At 37.2% G+C, this 18,462-nt stretch overlaps 2 protein-coding genes across 4 annotated transcripts in view; one reads left to right on the forward strand and one right to left on the reverse strand.

Annotated features, from left to right (window-relative positions):
- The window catches only part of LOC762953 (queuine tRNA-ribosyltransferase accessory subunit 2), a 31,669-nt gene extending 23,849 nt beyond the window's left edge, over window positions 1–7,820 (forward strand). Inside the window, exons 1-2 of one of the 3 annotated variants that reach the window (XM_030997145.1) lie at window positions 191–2,923; window positions 7,715–7,820. In XM_030997145.1, coding sequence (XP_030853005.1) covers window positions 1,079–2,920 — 1,842 coding nt within the window. In that variant the 5' untranslated portion in view covers window positions 191–1,078 and the 3' untranslated portion in view covers window positions 2,921–2,923; window positions 7,715–7,820. Of the gene's footprint in view, window positions 1–190; window positions 2,924–3,846; window positions 6,177–7,714 lie in introns of those variants that run through there. The other 2 variants (XM_030997146.1, XM_030997148.1) reach the window with 2 other exon arrangements.
- Window positions 1–18,462, reverse strand: part of LOC105441672 (polycystic kidney disease protein 1-like 2) — a 54,462-nt gene that overhangs the window by 10,933 nt on the left and 25,067 nt on the right. The window contains exons 11-16 of the mRNA XM_030997149.1: window positions 17,308–17,456; window positions 16,550–16,813; window positions 15,369–15,494; window positions 12,709–12,806; window positions 11,922–12,042; window positions 7,722–7,976 (exon numbers count right to left, since the gene is read on the reverse strand). Of these exons, the coding sequence (XP_030853009.1) occupies window positions 7,722–7,976; window positions 11,922–12,042; window positions 12,709–12,806; window positions 15,369–15,494; window positions 16,550–16,813; window positions 17,308–17,456 (1,013 nt within the window). The remainder of the gene's footprint in view (window positions 1–7,721; window positions 7,977–11,921; window positions 12,043–12,708; window positions 12,807–15,368; window positions 15,495–16,549; window positions 16,814–17,307; window positions 17,457–18,462) is intronic.

The raw sequence follows: 18,462 nt of genomic DNA on the forward strand, positions 1-18,462 counted from the left end.
AGTAACTTTCATCCTGAAGCCTATTAACTTGAAGCGCATGTATACCACCTAATGGACAGAATATATATATGTAAGAATCTAGAGCCAATAACTTTTAATACATTTATTAATAGTAGATCCTTTACACAAAAGAAAATTCAAACTTAGCAGATAATCACAGTGCATGAAGATATTTTTACTTCTTTTTTGCCACAATGATTGCAAAAATTACTTCAAAGAAAATTTCTCATTTTTTAAAAGGACTAACATCTTTGTTAAATGTTTCGATATAAGTAATTTTTTCCCCCTATAGGAATAACTGAATGGATGTATCTGTTTGTACATAAAGACAATGCAAGAAGTCTTAGCTACTAAACTTCAAATAAAAAAAGTATTAAATATCAATATTCTTGGATGGGTTTTGCTACTAAGGCATGGGAGGGGCCAAAGTGTACATGACACATGCCCCTCCCCTCGTTTTTCTATATCTGCTGACATTTGCTTCATAAAATGAAGTGGGGATTCCCCATCACAGACTGGTAACATATATTCATGTATAATGTACATACAAATGCATGTATACATCACACATACTATATGTGTATGCTGTGTTATATGGCATGATTCTAAGGCTTTCTACTTTCTTATTAAAATGAAGTGGGGATTCCCCAATGACGATCACAGACTGGTACCATATATTCATGTATAATCTACGTACAAATATACTCATATACATCACACATACTATATGTGTATGCTGTGTTATACGGCATGTTTCTAAGGCTTTCTACTTTCTTCATAAAATGAAGTGGGGATTCCCCAATGACGATCACAGACTGGTAACATATATTCATGTATTATCTACATACAAATATACACATGTACATCACACATACTATATGTGTATGTTGTGTTATATGGCATGTTTCTATTGAAGGCTTTCTGCTTTTGTATTTGTGTGAAAGTCATACAATTGTAAATGATGTACCGATACATTAAAACTGGCATACTGTACTGTATTACTGAGGTAATGAGAACATCTACACAAATGTAGGTACTTTCTATAGTTTTCTAGGAAAAAGAAGTACTACTCAAAACAATGGCTCAGCATAGCACAGGAGGTAATCTTGCAAACTTACTCCCAGAGTGTCCAATATGCATGGGCATAATGCGTGGCGCCAGATTGCTGAACTGTGGGCATACCTACTGTCAAGATTGCCTGGAAAAAGCAGTGCTCAGGAGCCCTGCACCACACAGATTACTGGTATGTCCTGAATGCCGCACAGAGATGGCTCTAGGAGAGGACGGTGTGAATGGTCTCAAAAGGAATTTCAGCCTTCAGACTATCATTGACAAGTATGACAACATGACGCTTTCTCAGAAAGAAGAGACTTCAAGACAAGAGGCAACTGAGCCAACTCCTACAGAAGAGAAGTACACAGTCAAATGTGAAAGACATACAAATGAGGTAGCATATTTCATCTGTGAAACATGTTGGGGTACACTGATCTGCAGGGTATGTACTGAAGGAGATCATTTTAAGCACCACTTTGTCAGCGTCAAAGGCAAAAGTGACAATCTTAAGGCTTCACTGATGGAAATCATCGAACAACACCAGAAGCTGACAGCACAGGTGATTGGGAGAGACCAGAGCCGAGCTGTAGATTCAATCGCCTGCAACATTCAGCGTCTCGAAAATGAAGTGAAACAAACCGCAGCAAAGAAGATCCTTGCCCTTCAGAAAGAAAAAGACAAACTGATTCGTCTCGTACAACATATTGGACAAGTAATGGAAGAAAGGACAAACAACATGTACTATAATGAGAAGCCCATTGATAGTATTGTTGAAATGGTGGTTCGTGACAATGAGTACGATATCACAGCAGGCTACCTTGAAGCAATGGGGCATCTGAAGATGTCACTAGCTGAAATGAAAGAAAAGATGAGTTCCAGCATCATGCCTGACGTAGCAAAATGTCTGTCATTCAAAGAGGAGGGTAGCAGATCTACAGATACCAAACTGTGTGATTTAGTGCTGTCCAATACATGTTGGAAACCTGCAACAACATACGTTGACATTAATGCCATGGGAAACATATTAGCCCTCTCCTGTGGTCCATTGGGGGACTGGTACGTACTGTGTTCATCAGGGAGTAGCGGACAAGCAAGAGGAGAAGAGAAGAGCGTTTGCTTAAGGCAGTTGTCAAATGATGGACAATGTAAGAGGGTAAAAACCTTAAACCTGAAAGCAAAACCGTTGGACATTGTCTTCACAAAATCAGGACAATTGTGCATCTTGTGTCTCTGCAACAATGTATTGTGCCTAGCCACTGTCCAACACCTTTCAAAGACATCAACTGTGATGAAACCACTTCAGGTAAAGGACTTGGTGAATGAGACTCTGAAGGTCACTGCCAATCATCAAGACCAAGTGTGTGTCCCTGATAAGAATGGATGTGGCATCTGGAAAATCAATGTGAACAACGGGACTGGTCAAAAGTTCAGCATGGATGACTTCCCTCATCCTGTGAATGCTGCTAGCTGTGGAACAAGCATCTACTGCATCACTGCAGAGAAGCAGATCATCCAGAGGCAGGGATTTCCTAGTAGCGTTCCAACTGTATGTGAACACGACATCAAATCTGGTGAGCCTGTACAACTGTTGGTTGATCCAAAGACCTGCACACTCTTGGTCGTCCACCAAAGTGTTAATACAGACACCTCAAACTTTGAGCTGAACATTCATCAACTTGGACGCTCCAAACCCGTCGTTAAAGCTCTCAATGTGAACTGGGTTCCCTCGGTTATGAAGGTGGATATCAATCAGAAAGGTAATCTTACCATACTACTAGCAAAGGAGCAAAGTGGCATGATCGTGGAGTATAAACGTGAAAATCTGCCATCACTTCATGACATTCCAGGCCTCCTCCCTCAAGAATAATTGGTAAGGTTATATATTAATTGCAACATGTATATATAAGACCATATATAGCAAATTAATGTACAAATTTTTTCAAAATCTGATGAAATTTTGTAAACACTTTTATCTAATTCAAATTGAACCGACTTAATAATACATGTCATATGTTATGATAAGAGGAATCAATAATCTATCCAAAGAAATGCTCCATTTTCAGATATTCAAAATAGAGGTTTTGAGCTGCCAGTCCACAAAATCAAACAATTCAGCTTTTAATTTGTAATCTGCTCATCAGGAGTTTTACCGCACTTATCCTGGAAACAATATCCATTAGCAAAAGCACAAATGATTTGATTTTCTATTCAAAATTCTGTCTAGCTTTCCAAAACAATGTGGACTGCATTTGCTCAATTGTAATTTGTAATATTTGTTTTTTTAACTATTTAAATAAAAAAAACTCATAGCTGATATGAAGCACATGTACAAATTAATATTGCTGACAGTATGGAAATCCGCATAAGGTAAGCACGCCTCAGCTCCGCAAATAACCCAATGCTAAACTGTATCAAAAAATACACTTCAATATATTTTTGAAAATGTAAAACAGAACTTTTCAGACAATATCATGTCTAATTCATGGACATCAGCAGCGCAATCATATCAGAAGCAATATCAATGTTGTGTATGTTGTTATAGGCAAGTTTAAGATATTTGAACATTGAAATTGGTATTGAACATGAATCAAAATTTTAAAAAAAATGATTATATATATTACGTTTGATCCAAGGTAGTATGTTCAATCGTGTATACAAAAATATGTATTGTAATATATAATGTGTTAGAAAATAGGCATTGGATTTGCCCCCCCCCCCCCTCCACCCCTTAAAAAAAAAAATTCTTGAAGAAGTTAACCAGCAATCTGACAATTAATCTTCAAGTTTTGAAAATTCATGTTTGTTTCTTATTTTATATCTGCATGTAAAACATTTATTATGAATTCTTTATTATTATTACTATACTTTAATTCATTTCAAGTCCATTTTTCCTACATACATCTATGCATGCAAGAGATACATGACTATCAATTTGTATAATGAACAAGTAGTTGTGTATTATGATTTGAGGAGTTTGAATCACCAACCATCATTTACAATATACATGCGCGTGGGATTCCCCACTGGAGAGTGGTGCATCTGCACATCTCTTGGTACATTCTCAGGCTGTACACACAACATCAGCACCTCATTACTATGAGATGTGGTCGGCTACCATGCAGATCAATATTCATGGGGAATTCCACATACAGGTCATCACCCTATGTAATGTATTCTTTACAGTAGTGTGGGCCGGCCGTCACATACATATATTATTAAATCATATTGGAAAGGAATATCTCTGCACATTTTGTGAGTGAAAAGGACAATTTTATATTGCATGATGTCACAAACAGCAGGAGAAATTGCACTGCTTCTTCCAGAGTGTTCAATATGCATGGAAATTATTCAGGATGCCAGACTTTTGTCCTGTGGCCACACCTTCTGTGGGAAATGCCTACAAGGCCATGCTAATCAAAGCCCTATCCCAGGAAATGTTATTGAGTGTCCAGAATGCAGAAGGCAAATAGTACTGCCCAAGGATGGGGTGAGTGGATTGCCAAGGAATTACAGCTTGCAGGCTACTATAGACCGACTGCAAGGTATGAGCCTTGCACAGGGGACTGCGCCGGTCATGGCGGCTGCAGAAGAACAGAAGAAACCTCTTCCTGCGGCAAGAAAATATACTGCCAAGTGTAAGAAGCACTCCACTGAGGTGACAAACTTCTGCTGTGAGACCTGCAATGGTGCGCTCATATGCAGGGATTGCACAGTGGTTGACCACAGAGGGCATCGCTTTGTCAATATCAAAGACAAAAGTGATCAGTTAAAGGCCTCTTTAACCACTCTCATCGGACAGCACCAGAAAATGACAGAGTCTGTACTTGCTGTAAACCAGAAAGCAGCCGTGTCCACCATAAGATCACACATTTGGCACCTGCAGAGTGAGGCACAGGGTGCTTCAGATAGGATGATACAGGAGATTGAGACTCAGCGAGAACAGTTCAAAAGCCAGGTACAGCAGCTTGGATGCAAACTGGAAGAGAAAGTAGACTTGATGTACTACAATCAGAGGCCCATTGATGACATCGTGGGAATGATAGGCAGAGGCAACGAGTATGAAATCACTGAGAAGTTTGCAAAGGCCCAAGAATGTCTGCAGGTTTCACTCTCTGAAATGCGAGATAAGATGGATGCCAAGCTGATGCCAAGTGTCGCCAGAAGTCTTTCTCTTAAGATTAATAAAAACATGAGAATGAACGGAAAATCTGAGATGTTTGAGGTAATTCTGACAAGTTTAAGTTGGAAACTGGCATCAAAAGTAATTGTCAATACTGCAGGATGCCAGGATACAACTGTGACTTCCTTCACCTGTGTGCCAAACGGAAATTGGTATGTTCTCTACACCAGTAAGCAGCACCAGAATGCTGTTGTAGTTAAGGAACTCTCAAAAGTCGGAAGTGAAAGGTTACTAAGCTTGCAAATTGAAGGCAAACCAGTGGACATCAAGAGTACAGAAGACTCAAGCTTGGTCATACCTAGTATCCAGAGTGGAACATGGTGTCTGAACTTGTACGACACTACAGGACGGGCAACACTGTGCAAAGAGCTTCCCATCAAAAGAGGAAGAAGTGCTGTTGATCTCTACGTCCATATGGATTCTGAACACCAACTTTGGATTCCAGAAACAAATGGACACACAATTTGGATGTTCAATCCAACAGATAGATTTGTCGAACACACATTCAGCGTGAATGGATTTTTTCATCCCATCAATGTAGCTCTCTCCGGATCACACCTCTACTACATCACATCGAAAAAGAAGGTGATGAAAAGGCCGACAATACAAGATGGCATCCCAGAACCCTGCAAGATCGATACAAAACTTGGTGACCCCGCTCAACTTCTGGTAGATCCAATCACCTGTGAAGTCTTGATAGTCTACCATCGACTCTCTGACCCAGGTCGTTTTGAGCTTAGTATCCACCAACTTGAAAGCTCCAAGCCCCTGGTAGACCCCATCTTGTTGGACTGGGTACCGTCGGTTAAGAAGGTGGAAATCAGTCGCAAGGGGAACCTTGCCATCTTGCTGGCCACAGGACAAGGCATTATCCTAGACTATGATCGTGAACATCTGCCAGCCCTATCTGATATCCTGAGCAACACACCACAGTAGCTATCGAGTAAGCCGGTCAAATACCTGATCTTGTCTTTTCCTTCATCTGTTCCCAAGGGGTTTTCTTGCATTTGAATTTCATATGACTTGCATGTGCTTGTAAGACATTGGCATGATTGCTGTACATTTCTACGCAGGTTAACGTTAGTGTTATTCACCTTCAAACATTGTGCATCGCATACAAGTAATCATGTCATTTGGATCTCAGATAGTAAATATACACTGTCTTGAGAGGTTCTGTTTAAAACTATGCGCAAAAGGTGACTAATATAGTACAATTTGCTTCGGAGCAAATAGTATACAAATGTTGACTGCTTTTAGGGGCACGGTGAAAACTATGGCCCGAGGTGAGCTCACAAGTGTGCTATTCATGGTTTTAAACCATGACACGAAAAAGAAGCAGTCAACATTTGTTTTATATACCGCATCCATGATCCTTCTTGAGCTCAGAAATTAATTTCAAAGACAGATGAAATACGGCACCGTAACATAATTCTCATTGATTGCTCTTTCAAAATTTCGTTCGGTGTACATGTATGATATGGTGCTCACTGGTGCTGACCGCGCCCAAGCATATCTAAATTGCCATAGCTATGCGCGCGCGTACAAAGACATAATTCTATGCCCGGTCAATATTTTTTACTATTTTTCATGCCCGCAAATTTGACCAATCAGAGGCCTAGAATCTAGACATGCGGTATATAATACTATTTGAGTCACAGAGACCTATAGTTTAAACCAGTACCTCGAAAACAAGGCATGGTATATTTGTTTTATATCATGCATCAAAGAAAATAAGAAGAAAAAAAATGAAGACAAAAAAATTGTTGAACTTTAAACAATTTAAAATTTAAACTACCGGTAGATGGATGTTTGACTTAACGCAGTAAAAAATGATGCATCCACCATCAACCAAACAATCTGATATCCATCAAACCAAAACAGAAGCAATTAAAAAAATCCAAGTTTGATTGTAATCCATTTACAGGTTCTCAAAATACCGTAAATACAAGCTATTTTTCTACATGACCGTTGGAACTTTGACCTTGTGTCCCCAAAATCTAACCAGCTTATTGGCTCTGCAAGATACATACATGACCCAAGTCTGATAGTGATCCATCAATCAGTTCTTGAGATAATGTGATCATGAGAGCGGGACATAGGGATGGACAACCAGAAAACATAATTCAGGACTTTAAAGCACCTATTTCATAATTATCAATATTGCCATTTGTCTTGCTTTTCTTTCACTGAACCATTCAATGGCCTACTTTTGAAATCAGTCAGGGCATTTTCAAATCATATAATAAATTAGTCTATCAGTAACTGGTCTACTTTTGATATCAGTTAGTGAGAGCCTTACAAAATCATATAATAATGAATTCAGGCCCTCGCAATTTATTTTCAGGCCATAGTTGAGGTTTTTTTGTGTACACAATAGCTCATTCTGGGTGATTTTCAGGACCTCTGATCGATTCTAACTGGCATCCCTGAGTCTATCAATAACCAATTTTGTCTTTTTTTCTGTTATTTCTATCATTAAAGCACTCACATGGCTGTCTACGATGTCATCAAAGCTGGATTCTGTTCCGCCGTCCAGTACATTGCTTGGAAGCTGGAAGGAAGTAGCTCCTGCCTTGCTGTCGCTGACCTTAGATGCTACCTCCCACCGCTCTTGCCTCTGGAGGATCAGGGATACAGCCTCTGTTCTGATCACTGTGCTCTCTTCGCCAGGGACCTTGTTCTGCAAGACAGCTGTCTGTAACTCTTCCAGGGCTTGCAGGGTAGCCATGCTGACATTTCTTGTCTGCGGATGAAACAGTGGACAGCTAGCTAGAGACGATCGAGTCTTAAGATAAGTACAATCAAACCTGTCTATTATTGGCCGCCCAAGGGGAAAAACAAAAAGTGGCCTCTGTAGACAGGTTATTCAACACTATAAACAGGTGGCCTTCATATAGAGGTGGCCACTGTGAGAGGTTAAACTGTATAAGTACCAGTTTCTATCCAGAACATTCACAGAATAGAACCTACTTCCCACTGAATTTAGAAAATCTACATCTGTCTACTCTGTTCAAAGCCGAATTAAAATCCAAAATTCAATATTTAGACTCTTGTAGGAGGCCCATCATGAGCTCCCTGCTACCACCAACTGCATACCACAACTATATCTAGTGATGAAGTTTGATTGATCTACAAGCAGAAGCAGAAGTACAAGTCAACTATTTAAAACTCTGTGATCCAAATCTATGAGTCTCTGTTAAAACCTCTTAGTGATGGACTATTTACCCCATTGGATACCGTTTGATTTTGCATAGAATTATCTCAAGCTTTCAATTAGACTAACTATACACAGGTATAGTATTCAATGGTTTAACTCACCTCTCGTGTGATAAAGCATTTCTGAGCATAAAACACACTTTGTTTCACATTTGATGATCTTCAATTAAAGCATCGGGTCATTGAGAGCAATTGTATCAGAGATATTCATAATTTATAGTTTTGTTATACCGGTACATTACTGGGAAGTGTTTCACAAAACCTGTCTCCAGTGGCAAATGACAAATTTTGTTATAAGCTACTGAAATCCTTGCTTCTGATTGGTTATCAGCAGATTTGTCACTGATATTTGTCAGTTGTCATCGAAAAAAGGCTTTGTGAAACAGGTCCTTGGTCTACAACTATCAAGTCTAGCTGTCATCAAAGTACAGGCTGTTAGACATTTTCAGGAGATGACAACATAACTGACTAGATATATTTTTAAAACTGTATTTTATGAAAATATGCTTCTGTTGATGTTTCCTTAAATCACATATATGTTCCAACTGAGACCATTTCTTATTTAATCTCTTAAAAATTACACAGTGGTTTTATTTTCATTTTGAATGTATATTACCCTCCTGAAAATATTATATTTTCTAAATTAAGCAGTAACATGCCTGGATAGAGCAGTGTGTTTGATATATGAACAGGATATAAGATAAATTAACACAAAATTCAAATAAATTACACAAGATACAATCCAACTGTTTTTTTTTTCATCAATAAAAGCTGATATAATGGGTAAATAATGAAAAGGAAATTTATTCAGATTTATCCGATTCAAACAAGCAGTCCTGACCCATGGGCAAAACATGTTGTTGCTCCAATTAATATTATTTTTGAAATTATTACTAAGTGGAAGTGTGGAAAAATGTGTGAAAAATACCAATCCATCTTTTAATTCCTTCTACATACCAAAGGTTTAAGTACGTGATACAACAGTTAGTAGTTAATACAGTACATTCATGTGATTTTTCCTTGTGAACTCATTATTACAACCAGAAGTACATATCTCTTTAACTGGAACTTGTGTGGTTGCATGTTTAAACTCTATTTTGATCTGATCTAATAACCCATGTATAAGACTATACCCAGCTGGAACTTGTGTATGTGTGTAATTCGGTTTTTACAGATGTGTATCAATCAGACATTATTATTTACGTCTGGAGACCGACCTTTAAAGTGCGGGTTCATAGAAAATCTCAAATATGGCAAATAGCGTATTACTAGAAACTGTTAAGCTAACAGATGGCCATCATGCAAGTTTTAGGTCAACTACATATCGGGTGATTTATATAAATACAAATAAAACAACCTCCATAGCATCTGGGATATGCGAGAGATTCACCGGAAAAATAACGATGTTTTAATGCCGTCACAATATGAACCAACCCTGCGCAAGCAGACGACATCCCATAAAGAATGAACATAATTGCAATGCTTTCATTTCTCAAATTATAATGAGTTTAGTGTATATAAATGTGATGGAATTTTACACCATTCAAAAAGGGATATGACCCCCATTCTTATAAGTAAATTCTTTTGTTTGTAAATAAACAGGATAGGGGTAAATGAACAATCAAAGAAACCACACTTTCAAATTAAAAAACCTCCGGAATGATAGCATGAACCTCATTTGTTCCCTCTTGAAACGCCGAACATGCCGCAGTGTATGCAGCTGAAAATACAATGGCGTCTTATTTTGTTTACAAGCAACGGATTCCCTTTTTTTTTTTTATCCTTGCATTTTTCATCAAAATAATACCATGCACTGGGTTTAGAGTGAGATAATAGATTAAACATTTCGCCTGAGGGTGTTAAAGTAAGAGAAATAACTGAAGAGAAGATGACAAAACAGGCACTAATATTGTGTGAGATGTCATGGGACATCGTCTGCTTGTGCACATCATGTTCAACATGTGACGTCATATCTCAGCAGCGACTGGGGAGCCTTTTCAGGTGCTATGTCGGGGCTGCATCTAAGCGTTTTGTAAATGTTAATAATCATTACTTCAAATGTTTCCAAGCATTGGCTTTTGATAACCTTGGCCAATCAAAGTGTCACCAGCAATAATGACATTAAAGTTAGTTTTTTAAATCAATGAACCCTCTCTTTAACATCACCATCGGAAAGATGTGATGAACCTGTGTCCTCGGCTGAATCAGTTTGTAACTTCCATTGTAGCTGGATTACAGGCACACGCCACAACGCCCTGTTACCCTTACTCTTCAACCATACCATCTTTTATATCCTTCATCAATAAATTTATTGTTTTTTGATTGGTTGTAGTAGTAGTGGTGGTTTACCTGACTGCTAAGAAAGCATAAATGTTTGTTAGTAAGCAACCAGAGGACCAACAGCTTTAGGTCCTCTCTGAGGGACCTGGTAATGAGGAATAATGCCTTACCAAAGGGAACTAGGGCATCGCCTTGGTTTCGAACCCGGGTCACCGGATTACGAGACCACTGCTCTACCGACTGAGCTATCGCGCCTCCTCAAAATATTGAGTGCTCTTCACGGGACCAAAATTTTGTACATGAGTCTATTTCAATAATGCTAACATTTAATTCATCAGTATATGTATCTAACACAAGAAGTAGAGATAAATATCACCTGAGAAAAATTATGTATTATTCTCATTAAAAAATGTTTAACATCATGCTCCAGTTGTCTGGAATAATCTCCCAACTGAAAAACAATCAATCAATTCGTTAATCACATGTACAAGAAAATTGAAGAAATTTCTATGAACATCTGAATAAGTTTTAGTCATATTTGTTTTTAATACACTGTTTATATATACTGTAATTTGTATCCTCTGTAGCCTCTGTGTAGATATCTTTTTGTGTGTATAGTAATGTTATATTTACATGTACACCCAATTCTTTTTGTGAATTACAATCGTGTCCAACACGTGTTGTAATACACTTCATTTATGATTTGTTTGGTTGGCCAAAAAACCCACTTGTTTTTTGTATAGCCATCCTAATTACCCATTATAATGTGTTATGGGTTGTTTTTAATTTTGTTATAATTTGTAATGTATCATACTGTAAATTTTTTTACACCCATATATATATATATGTATTTTTAAAGTGTTGCTGAAATTGAATTAAACAAATTGAAATTGAATATGCCAAGATGAGAGTTGTGCATTGTGTTAATGTATTGTTTTAAAGGTTTTTTTGTTGTTAGTTTTGTTTCTAAATTTTTCTGCTTCAAATAGCTCATATCTTATCTAGTGTACGAAATCCAAAAACGTGAAGTACTAGTTGGGTAAGCTCGAGTAAGCGCACAAAAATGCTGTGGTTATATAATACATATATGAACAAGCTTTAAGAATTTCTTTAACCATGCATGTTCCTCTGGAAAAGCAATTTAATTTCTAGAATCAAACTTAAAATTAGCTTGAAATCATAAATCACTTACATCTGAAATAGCTTTCTCAGCATCGTCATCCTGAGATGTCACTAGAGTAGTTTCATTGACGACTGACGTTAAAGTGCTAAAGGCAGCTTCCATGATGTTCGACAGTCCAACCATGATGAAACTAGGTGGAAGAAAATGTATCAGAGATAATATGTCTTTTTTCAAAGGCCCCCCCCCCACTCAGTGTTATTTAGAGTACGTATATACATGTTCCCTCCCTTTGAAAGCACCCCCCTAAGTCCGGTGTGTAAAGTCAATGCGGGCTGATTTGACGAGATAACCACCTGTCAGTGACCATGCAGGGAAGTCTAAAAACCTCCTGGCCAAACTAGTGCAGATAAGCTAAGTTTACAATGTAAGAACCTTTTTTTCTTCAACAATGAACTCATATCAACAAATTTAAATTCTGTAGATTTATGTCGTCCCTTGAGATCATTGGTGAGAGCAACCATGAACTTCAATAGTTCACATCCAATTTAAGTTGGACGTGAACTATGGTAGGCCATCCATGCCAATGGATGCTCTAACCATTGGTCTTTCAAGGAACGTGCAAGTCGTCACAAATCTACACGAGTGAAATTTTTTGATAGCTCAAGAAGAAAAAACATTACTTAGTTTTAAGTTCTACTTAATAAGGATTTGGACTTATACTATGGTAGGTAGGTCATGCCCCTATAAAGTCCTGAACCAGATGTCAGGAAAAATACCCAAGAAATGATGATCTGAAGATAATTTTTGTTTTTCAACAATGCGAAACAAATTCACTGAGCTGCGCTGTTCTGCCTACCTTGCTGTTTCTTCTACTGTGTCTCCTCCAGTGTGCCCACTGCCACTCTCTTCCTTCAGGAAATGACACATCTCTTGATAGCTCTTTGCAGCTGACTTCTGTAAAGAAAAAGGTCATTTTTTGTAATGTAATCAAATTCAATGCACAAGTTCTTTCATTCCTTTTTTTTCTTCTGTCTTCCTGTTGTACCACTTAATTTATATTCAATTATTTATATAGTTTGGGGACAAGCCTTTGATAGGCCTTTGGCCTTTGTTTGTCCCCCTACATTTTGATACTTCTGTTCTGTTGTGTTATTTGTTTGAAATGACTTTGTATTGTAAATGTTTGTTATTGTGATTTAATTTTATCAGAATGTGAAATTGAATTTGTTATGAATAATTATATTTCAATAGTCAGAATGCACTAGGGCAAGCCATTATGTTTGTCCCACCTAGCAACAATTAAGGTATGCAATTCACATTCTGACTACTAAACTATAAATATTTGTAAAATGATCTATTGTTATATAAATGATATATGTCATTACAATCATGAAAGTTCATCTGTAAATGGGGATAAATATGTTTGAGAGTTTAACTTTTGATTTCAAAACAACCGAGTCATCAAATCAGGCATAAAATGCAGTAGACAACAAACAGCGTGTTTCCACAGAAAAAAAGTGGAACCCGGATTATCTTTTCGGGATTGAAATACCGTGTCGCGGTGACACGGTATTAAACCAATCTGTTTCCACAGAGCGCAGCATTCCGATTCGCCCCGATTCCGTGTTCCAAGTCAGGAAAATGCCGTGTCAATCGGAAGTCAAGATTCAACCTTTGACCTCGATCGTGGAATCAGATCTACACAGGATTCCAAGCTATTCTATTGTGACGTACATTTTTCATTGTTACGTACAGCGCATATATAAACATATTATTGTATACGCGTATTTCAGAGTATTTTTCAACCAATCACGCTGCAGTGGTGATTGGGGCTTCGCGCGCTCTGATGCTCCGCCAGACACGGTTTGTCGCTGTGTGTTTCCACAGAGATTTTACAGGGAGTTTTTTGGGGTCAAGATCCACCTCCCAGAGGTAGATCTGATAATCCGCATCTCGGTCGACTCGACCCGACACGCTTGTGTTTCCACAGGAAAACTGACCCGGTATGACACGGTATAACACGGAAAATACCGTGTCGATGTTTTCTGTGGAAACACGCTGAAAGACAGAGACTAGAAAACTTGTTATAATCAGGGCAGCGCCAGGAGCGTCACAATGTGACTGACAGGTGCGCTATATAAGAAGCCACCATTATTATTATTATTATTATTATGATGATAGTTTGTTACAACAGTGTTCTTTCAGTGTACTTGTTGAAATTGTATATCTGGGCAATTTTTGGACACATTACCATGTAGCTCCATATCAACACATAGTTAAATATATTTTTGTCTTCTAAAGTGTAAAATATAAGGAAAGCTAAAATAGTCATACAATACCTGTATTTTAAACATAGTTTCAAAACTGCATGAGCATTTTCTTTTGTTTAAATGAGTTATCACTCAAAATGCATTGTTTGGTCCATACAACTACACTTATCAGTGTTTTACAGACGTAAGGTATAACTTAATATTTGTTTTGCTACCCTTTCAAATAGTTATCATGCAATGGACTGGTGTATTTCACTCCTTTCTGTCTAACAATTTGTATTTTATTGAAACTCATGGTCAAACAACTTGTGTATGTGTCATAGTTCTTTCTTTTTTTTCTTCAAGTTTTAGCTGTGAATTACAATTGTTTTCATCCAATTTAAGCTGCTATCCTACTATACCTAATGTGAGAATTAGTCTGTCAATTTGTAAAATAAATTTTACGGGCCATTTTCTGAGTACATATTCTGAAGTGCAGCAATATTTGAGTAGCATTTGCTAACTGTAAAACAAGGAAGATTTGCTTAATTGCATGCAACTCAAAAGGCAGCCACGGTTAACAATCCCAGGATTGTTTCAGGTATGAAAGTTTCTGGTATTAGAGTAGTCACTGAGGACTTCAACATTTGAGTTGTAGTTACATATTCTTTCATATTCATACTAATATTCATATTCATACTTATATTCATATAATAATAATTATAATAATAATAATTACATTTATAGGGCGCTTTATACAGGTGTTTCTAAGTGCACAAGTGGTACTGTCTAACTTATTCAACATGTTCAATAGCTTAAAAGTAACAAAATAAAATAAAATAGTACTAATACAATACAATTCAGTTGAATGGAATTAACTACTTGTGGGTTTTGAACGATTCAATGGATGGGGCATTTTGAATATGGGGTGGAAGTTTGTTCCAGAGGGCGGGGGCAATCGATGAAAAGGCACGGTCACCATAACATGTTTTTGTTCGTGGGCCGTGAATTAGTTGCATGTAGGAAGATGAACAGAGGGATCTGGCAGAAGAGGAGGATCGAAGGGAGACTAGGTGAAGAAGATATTTAGGGGCAAGGTTATGTGTTATTTTGTATGAAAGAAGTAGGATTTCATACTAATATTCATTCATATTCATATCAATATTTATATCTATGTGTGTATAATGTCTGCTGAGAGCCAGAAGGGTACTTTTGAGGTGTATGGGATAATGCCTTTTTGGTTTTCAGAAAACAACATTGGCCTCACTTGAGCTGTAGCAGAAATTTCATCTTTCTCTTGAGTGACTTGGGCAATCACAGCCGAGGTCTGTTGTAGCGTTTCCATGTCTCGGACTTCTATGTGACCGATGTTGGCAATGATGGACTCTCTAGCCTAGAAAAAGTATGGTTTGAAAAACAACATGAGGGTACGAAAACTAACTTACTAGAATGGTTGATAATTAATGGCTGCATTACAGTATCTTGATGGCAATTCATAGAGTATCTTCAACTACTAGTACATTTACCACATAAATTTTCTTTCTATGGCGTTCTAATTGAAAAGATCTGTTTAAGTAATACAGTCAGACAGGCTGTGATGTTTTTCAAACAATTATTTCTATGAACACTCTCCAAATATCTCCTGTGTTTAATATCTTTGGTACATGATTGGGCATAGCTTAGTTTCCAGGAGATATCTAGTACTGCTTCAATGTCTTTACATTGTTTGAATGTACAAAAACATCTACTTGAATCAACTGTGAAAATCTATCTTCAATTCTCGATACAATTGATTTTATCTTACAATTAATTGATCTATTTTTGAAATAAAACTAATTAAGGTTAAGTTGCAACTGGTTGTAAAGATGAGATTGATTTAAGGAGATATCATTGATTTGGGTGAGATACATTGTAAACCCAACAATGTTACACGGCCCAGGTATACCGAATGCTAAACTTAGAGCTGCCAACCTTGTGTGACCAAAAAAAGGAACCTTGATGGAAAAAATAGGAATTTCAAGCAAAAAAAAGGAATTCATTAAAACGAAAATTACAACAAGCGTGACACACTTCCAATGCAGAAATGTCCATTCCTCATGCTGTTCTTCCATATTAGGACCTAGAGTTTATTTACAAGTAGGTATTTTTTTCTTCTTATTATCGGCATTTCATTCTTTTTGAGAATAATTTTCTCAATATGTTTTAACCTTAGTTTTCTACTAAATTTGTGATCAAATCAACTTTTTAGGGCAGTTGTTTGACATGCGGTATGTAAAAAAGAAAAAAAAAAGAAAAACAGGTTTTTAAAAAACATGTACCGGTATTTATGAAGAAAACCGTACTACCGTAATTAGGAGGGAAAAGCGGAATCATTCTGAGAATAAAGTTATGGTTGGCAGCTCTGTAAACTGGCGGGAAGGGAGGAGTGGGTCAAATATGTTTAAATACTTCTGCTCTCTTTGTCTTCTTTTCTTCCATGAATTCACTCTCCTCCTCCTGCTCCTCCTCCGTGGCAGCCTCTGCTTGATCAAAGTCACTCTCAGCGTCTGCGTTGAGCAGGGATGTGAGCGTAAACACCAACTGGGTTGCGCTCTGGGTGTCTCCAGATTCTAGCAGTTTTGAGAGGGGGTTTTCTTCACCAGAGGAAAACTCAAGGACAGTGTCTGTTACAGTTTTGTCTGGTTGGCTGGTGTCCACTTCTGCTTCTCTTACCTGCATTTTCACACAATCAACCACACAAATGATTGGATTCATGATTCAGATTCAAAATATATACTAGATGATATTTCATTGCAGTTACTCTTTTCTCAAACTGAATTTTGCATACAAATATTGATTCAAGCAGAAACACATGTTAAAACTCTTTGATTTGTTAGCCTTCATCCAACAAATTTCAATTATGTAATTAAAGGGATAGTCAAGTTCTTGTTTAAGACTGCATATGCTTTTAATGTGCATGAATATTGCTCGTATTTTTGTTTATGACATTTCTAGTGCATTTTTAGAACCTAAATTTGCTATGAGGGTAATTTTAGGCCCCAAAATGTGTGAATGTAGATTAGATACTAATCTCTATAAACATATACAGCACAGATAATAATCATATTTTCATAAAACTTACTGACCATTTTCATCCCGTTATTTAATTTTAATTGAGGTCACAGTGAATATTCAAGTACAATTTTTTTTTTTAAAGCAAGTGATACCTTCACAGCAGTTGAAGTTTTGATGCTGGCCCCATAGGTATCAGACACCGTAATGATAATGTCCACTTGGTGATCACAATGACTTGCTATGCCAACAGGTAGGAAGGTAGGGGGGATATGTGGATCCACACCAAAATATATCAGGGTACCTAAAGTTTGGAGTTGATTCGATATTTAAAATGTATATAGTTTATAGAACAATGCCATAACAAATTCAAGGGTCATGCAAACATTTCACTGTTTACCCCTCTCATCAATTTTACCAGACAAATGAGCGCTGTGACTTCATACTTCACTTCAAGCTTACTATGAGTTTACTCCAATGATACACCTAGTGATTGCATTTACTAGATGAAGAAAAGAGAGATAGATTTTCATTTTTCAACCAATAGATCAAATCTTGTTCTAACAATCTTCTTGGATCCAAGATAAATACCTAGTTACATTGAAATCTTGTTATATCAGAGCTAAAGAATGATTGAAGACAAAGAAATAAGACAATCAAAACGAATAGGTATATACATATATAAATATTGGAAGTTGTTTTCATAGTATTCCTAGTAACAAGACTCACTGTAGAACTAACCAAATGTGAGCTCTCTGGAGGAAATTAGTAATTTAAGTGGGCAGTGTTTTACAACAGGGATGATAGAAATACAACATCTATATTCTTTCCACACCTTTTGTTACTCTATTGCCAGTGATGCATGTTACTGTAAAGAAACTTATACCTTGAAAAAGCAGAATAAATTTGGTATTATTCAACTACAGGTACATGTACTTCATTGTTGATTTTTAGTTAGGCTCTTATCCACATATTCCTGTTGAAATAAATCTACACAAATCTTTTTGTTTTGTGCAAGGCATGAATCAGAGGCGACAGTAAGCATTAAAAAAAGGGGGGTTCCCCCTCAACCACGCCCCCCTCGAGTAAAGAAAAAAAGAAGAGGATTCGGGGGGGGGGGAATGGCATCTAACAACATTCCCCCCTTTTGAGTAAGAAAATTGGGGGAAAATAGGGAAAAATAGGGGGTAAATCAGAAAGAAAAAAAAAATTGGGTAATTTTTTTTTTTAAATCGGAAATAAAAAAAAATAAAAAACCTGATTTAAATCAGGTAATTATCAGGCCTGATGATTGCTAGGTCAGAACTTTG

This window comes from Strongylocentrotus purpuratus, unplaced genomic scaffold (genome assembly GCF_000002235.5).
Source record: "Strongylocentrotus purpuratus isolate Spur 01 unplaced genomic scaffold, Spur_5.0 spur5_scaffold_4, whole genome shotgun sequence".
Taxonomy (NCBI): domain Eukaryota; kingdom Metazoa; phylum Echinodermata; class Echinoidea; order Camarodonta; family Strongylocentrotidae; genus Strongylocentrotus; species Strongylocentrotus purpuratus.